The 6000-nt window shown below is 42.2% G+C and overlaps 1 protein-coding gene across 1 annotated transcript in view; it reads right to left on the bottom strand.

Moving 5' to 3' along the window:
- PI4K2A (phosphatidylinositol 4-kinase type 2 alpha) overlaps nucleotides 1-6000 on the bottom strand; it is a 33163-nt gene that overhangs the window by 7009 nt on the left and 20154 nt on the right. Inside the window, exons 5-8 of the mRNA XM_047825481.1 lie at nucleotides 5175-5236; nucleotides 3124-3223; nucleotides 2263-2396; nucleotides 1704-1763 (exon numbers count right to left, since the gene is read on the bottom strand). Coding sequence (XP_047681437.1) covers nucleotides 1704-1763; nucleotides 2263-2396; nucleotides 3124-3223; nucleotides 5175-5236 — 356 coding nt within the window. The remainder of the gene's footprint in view (nucleotides 1-1703; nucleotides 1764-2262; nucleotides 2397-3123; nucleotides 3224-5174; nucleotides 5237-6000) is intronic.

Here is a 6000-nt window from a genome sequence, read left to right as displayed (position 1 = left end):
AAAGGATATTAAGGGCACAAGACAGAGAGAAAGATAAAATTGTACTCTCCCACCCCACCCCCCCTTTTGCCACTCTAGATAATGGCCCTGACCGATATGATGAGAGGAGGGTTGCTATGGTTTTGGCAAGGGACTGAGCTGGAAAGGGATTAGAGAAGATAGTATAATAGGGACAGAGGCATAGCCTACACAAGGTTGAGAAGTTCATTCCTTTATGCTGAGTTCCATAATACCACAGTACATCATGTGGCTTTTAAGGTCTCCAAAAATTCTGCCAGCTTAACTGGGCCCTTACATTATTTGGGAAATGGAGGAAGACCACGTCACGGGTATTCAGGCAGCTATAATAACTGCAGCTCTTGAAACCTCTGTACATCCCACTTCCAAGGAAACATGAACTCAGTAAGCCCAAGAGTTGCTCTCACAAGAAGCCTTTACCTAAATGGTAGGTAGAGGTAAATGCATAATTATGACTGGAAAGACCTTCTTGACCTTTAAAGATGTGAGAACCTACCTTTTCTGCACACGAAATCATAATCAAAACCGCTAATACATATTGATTACTTCAATACACCACGTACTACTCTAAACCATTGATCTCATAATAACGCTATGAGATAGGAGCTATTATTAACCCCATGTTACATATGGACACACTAAAAGGAGGAGAGATTAAACAACTTTTCCAAGACCTCACCAATAAATGACAGAGCCAATAAATGACAGAGCCAGGATTCAAACACAGGCACTGTGTCCACTAAGTCATCCCACTAGGCCATCCCAGATGTCTTTAACACTTTAAAGTTGGGGCGCCTGGGCAGCTTGGTTGGTTGAGCATCTGACTCTTGATATTCGCTCAGGTCATGGTTCGTGGGTTTGAGTCCCAAGTTGGGTTCTGCGCTGGGCACAGAGACTACTTGGGATCCTCTCTCGCCCTCTGCCTCTCTGCCCCACTTACACTCTCTCTCTCTGTCCCCCCAAAAATAAATAAACATTAAAAAGAAAGAAAGAAAATATCAAAGTGATAAGCAGAATGTCAGTGCTCTACAGAGCTTTAAAACAATTTTTCAGGCACAGTCTTTACTTTTGAAGATCAACAATGAATGCCCTAGGGGTTTCCTTAGCTCTCTTCGAAGGTAAAGTGGAGAAAGAAGAAATAATACAACTTATAACGATAACAAAAATTATAACCACGATCAATATATGAGTGCTAACCCTAGGTAATTATTTTTACTGAACACTTGATATGCATTTATCTTATGTAATCCTTTGGCCAACTCTGCAAGGAATTATTATTGTCACATTTTATAAACAAGGAAACCGAGGCTCTGGCCCAAGTCCACAGGGGTTGTAAGTAGTGAAGAAGTCGGACTCCAGAGGCTGGCTCTTAACCACCAAGGCCTATGGCCTGCCTTGAGCAACTTGAAGACAGGGGCCGCTGGGTAAATTTACCAATGAACTAGCCAGCAACAGGCACAGAGCTGAGCTCATAATAAATGCCTCACCAAGCACTGGACACCGTGGAAGAAGTGGGAGATTTGAAAGGGCTACCTTTCCTCACCCAAGTGCTAAGTCAGAGTCACAAATATGTACGGCATAGACTAAAAGGGTGTAAAACACAAGCTTTACATTTACTCAGCATGAACATATAACCCTCCCGGAGAGAGTCCAGGGATGACAACAGGAGGAAGTCCCAGGCTTACCTGTCCTCGCATGACAGCAATCTGCTTATGGAACTGGCCCCTGTCGAAACCAGGATCTTTCTGCAAAAGGGCAGGAGACGGAACCTGCATGAATCTCTCAGAAGAACCCACTTTCTTCCCCCAATTAAAAACTTTCTAGTAAAGAAAACTTACATGAGGTTTATGAGGCTTAGTGAAGTTAACTACCACCCTAAGAACTCTCTGTTTCACGGGTGAGGAAAGAAACAACAAGTGAATATCTTGTCCCGAGTCTCATTATGAACTGTGTAGAATTCCGGCCTCTAGTGCTCCATTGGAAAAGGCGAGCTCTACAGATACACTGCAGCCCCGTGACACGCAAGACAAACCCATGTTGATTCATCACGGCTGTCAATTTTTTCAAACCAACCCGAACTAGGTCTTGATGCCCACATGTGGGAATTTTGTTTGCTCTTCATTGGCCGACACAAGTCAGAAGAGTGTTAGCCATTCTCTCTTGGCTTGTATCAGGACCCGTTAGAAAAGCCATTAGAAATTCCTTCTTCCATATAGTTACAAGGTTGAGGTTCCCAGGGCTAACCTTGAAGAGTTCATATAGGTCCTCCTCCAAGTCCTTGACGAAGTTAGGGTCCGATATCTTTGGAAGAATCAGATCTTTGATCTCCTGAGAGAACGGGACTTTTGCCTGGGGCAACCAGGCCCAGTAAAAGGGATCTGAAAAGAAGAACAGCAAAAAACAAAGCTGCCCATCTCTGTCCTCCACCTATCAGAGCACTTCCAAAGGTAGAACAGCCCTCTTACTTGACATAGGACAGAAAAGAAATGTTACCAGGGCTGTTAATCCTAAAGCCTAAAGAGTAAGCAAGGAATTAGGATTCAAACCCAGGACTGCCAAATCCCAGAGCTTGTGCTCTTTCCCAGACATCACAAGACCTTCTAGTTACTTCTAGTTATCTACCAACGAGACATTGAGATCGGCCTTCTGAAAAGACACACTGGTACTGCAAAGGGGCTAGTGACCCTCTACTTGTATCTCCCTTTCTTTTTCTAAGAGTTTCTCAGTTATTACCAGGGCAGGGGCTGGCTTCGAGGATGTCACCAAGGAAGACAGAAAACATTGACGATAGCTTATATTTAGAAACACAAATAGAATAAATCATAATAAGATAGTCCTCAGAAAAAATGAGAAAAATGCAAAGCACAGATGAGAAAATTCAACTCTGTGCTTCTAACAGGACTAATGTCAGGCAAAAATGACAAGAGTAGCTTGTGTTTTGCAGTACTTGCCCCATGTGTCAGCTACTGTGCTAAATGCATGAGCTGCGTCATTCTACAAATTCTTAGAACAATCCTGTGGTAGAGGTATTATTATCTTCACCCCATAGATGAAAAAATTGAGAAGAGCAAGAAAAAGCCAGACCACAATGGTCTTGAGACTTACATGCCCTCCAGGAGTCAGGGTGTTTCAGAGGGAAAGCCAGCCCATTGTCGATAGCAGCCACCTTGATAACAGGCTCCTTCACCACCACCCAGTCTGTTTCCTGAAGAACAAGGAAAGACAAAATACTTAGGGTCCCACCTGTCTCAGGCCCTTTAAAGTAGTAGCAAAGTAGCCCAACCCAACCCCCTCAGGCACCAATCCTTATTCAACCTCTGAACTGGCTTCCATAGTTACCTGAGCTTAGTACATTTATGGCACCTCTGACTTGATTATTTAAGGTTCTCAGAGTTCCTTATCTAAGAAAAGGTACACTTCCCCAAGAGTTGCCACAGCCCTCCTTAAGAAGGAAACTGACAATAACAAAAGGTAACTCTAAGCCTTTCTTCCTAGGAAAAGGCAGTGAGAGTCCTGAGAGTATGAAAAGGAAAAAGAAAAATCAAATTCAGCCAGCCAAGATCCTTTTCTGTAGACCTGGACCAGATGCTACCACATTTTCCCATGAGATAAGAGGACCATGGAAGATAACAGTTGGTTACTCTTGCACAAGAGAGTTTCTTGCCATTTCAGGGACAGGTGAAAAGGAAAAGGACAAGAGCCGAATGCAAAGAGTGGGGCGGGCTACCTATGATGGCCTGTCAGACACTCCCATGACTGTCTACCTGGCTCCATGCCTCAGGCTCACAGGTGCCATCACAGAAACAGGGATTGTGGGTCCAGGATACTGGCATCAGAATCCCCTAAGGTACCTTATTAAAAGTGCGGAAGCCTAAGTTTTACTCCAGACCTAGTGGGGGAAAGCCTTGAAGAATCTGTGCTATTTTTAATAAGGCTTCCAGGTAATTCTGATATGTACAAAATATGAAAACCACTATTAGAGAAGAAAGTAAAAACACTATGAGGATGTGTTAACTAACCTTGCTGTGGTAAATAAACATTTTGCAAAATATACATTCATCAAATCACTACATTGTACATCTTAAACCTGTACAATGTTATATGTCAATTATAGTAAAAGCTAGACAGGGGCGCCTGGGTGGCTCAGTCGGTTAAGCATCCAACTTCAGCTCAGGTCACAATCTCGCGGTCCGCGAGTTTGAGCCCCGCGTCAGGCTCTGGGCTGATGGCTCAGAGCCTGGAGCCTGCTTCCGATTCTGTGTCTCCCTCTCTCTCTGCCCCTCCCCCGTTCATGCTGTGTCTCTCTCTGTGTCGAAAATAAATAAACGTTTAAAAAAATAAATAAATAAATAAATAAAAGCTAGACAAAAAAACTACTATAAGGATAGAAGTCAACCTCATTCTCCCATTCCACTAATTTTTTTTTTTTTTTTAATGTGCAGCCTGAGCAGGACTAGAAAAGCATGGTAGAATATGAAAGCAATGAGAGAGTAAGGGAAATTGCAGGAAGCAGCTTTTTCTAAACTGATGGTTCTGTGGAATTATGGTCTATTGTGAGAAAAGTATTCTAAAAAAGTTTAGAAATCATGGGCCAAACAAAATTAAATAGGTTCATTTAATGGACTACTTCTCAGACCTTTACTACACTACTATGCAATGTGAATCTCCAAGAAAAGCATAAAGTATGTAATATATTCCAAACTTATTTCAAATTTTCTTCTACCTCTATTAACATTATTCAATAGGATATTCCTTAAAAAACAGATTGAGAGGGGTGCCTGGGTGGCTCAGTCAGTTAAGCATCTGACTTTGGCTCAGGTCATGATCTCACAATTCATGGGTTTGAGCTGCACATCGGACTCTGTGCTGACAGCTCAGAGCCTGGAGCCTGCTTCAGATTCTGTCTGTCTGTCTTTCTCTCTCTCTGCCCCTCCCCCCTCACACTCTCTCAAAAATGAATAAACATTAAAAAAAATTTAAATAAAAAAAAACAGATTGAGAAAATCTCTATCAAATATTAACCTATCAATTTTAAATACATGTGCTATCCTGATTCTTCTCAACTTATATGGCCTAATTTCTGATTATTATATGCTTCTACATTATGCATATACACTACCTCATCCTCTTCTTCAAGACATAGATCAACCTCTTACCCGAGAGCTAGAACTATCCATTGGACAGTCATATTTAATCAGCCAGTTGTCATTGCCTCGATCTGTGAACAGAAACATGATGTTAGAAAAAACTGGGGTGATTTTCACTTTCAGTAATAATGGACTATATATTTTGGACACTTGGACCAATCATTCTACTGAGAACAACTAGAAAACATTGATAAAGTATTTTTATTTTTTTAATTTTTATTTTGTAGAGTGTGTGAGCAGGGGAAGGGGGCAGAGGGGGAGAGAGGGAGAGAGGGAGAGAGGGGGAGGGGGGAGAGGGGGAGAGGGAGAAAGGAAAGGAAAGGAAAGGAAAGGAAAGGAAAGGAAAGGAAAGGAAGGAAGGAAGGAAGGAAGGAAGGAAGAAAGAAAGAAAGAAAGAAAGAAAGAAAGAAAGAAAGAAAGAAAGAAAGAATGAATGAATTTTAAGCAGGCACCATGTTAGGTGTGGACACAGGGCTCAATCCCACGACCTTGGGACCATGACGCAAGCCGAAATCAAGAGTCAGATGCTCAACCAACTAAGATACCCAGGCGTCCCAATAAAATATTTTTAGATCTCTTTAAGATATCAGAGGTTTGAATAAGTCCATTAAGAGTTAAAATGTCAAGATCTGGGAGAGAAAGGAAATTCAGACAGAAGAGTCTAGCATTTGTGACTTCTTTTCTCCTAGAGCACCTGCTGATTTGGGAGGAGGTGGCTAAGAGGTTGAGAGGTAGAAGAACAGTGTTCTAATAGTCTTGTGAAGCTAGGGAGAAAAAATCATAGTCCAGTGACTGATACAGGGAGGAGACCCTCGTAAATCACCCATGCTTTGGG

This window comes from Prionailurus viverrinus, chromosome D2, assembly GCF_022837055.1.
Source record: "Prionailurus viverrinus isolate Anna chromosome D2, UM_Priviv_1.0, whole genome shotgun sequence".
NCBI classification, from domain to species: Eukaryota; Metazoa; Chordata; class Mammalia; order Carnivora; family Felidae; genus Prionailurus; species Prionailurus viverrinus.
The sequence above is the reverse complement of the archived record's forward strand: the minus strand, read 5'-3'. Positions and strand labels throughout refer to the sequence as shown.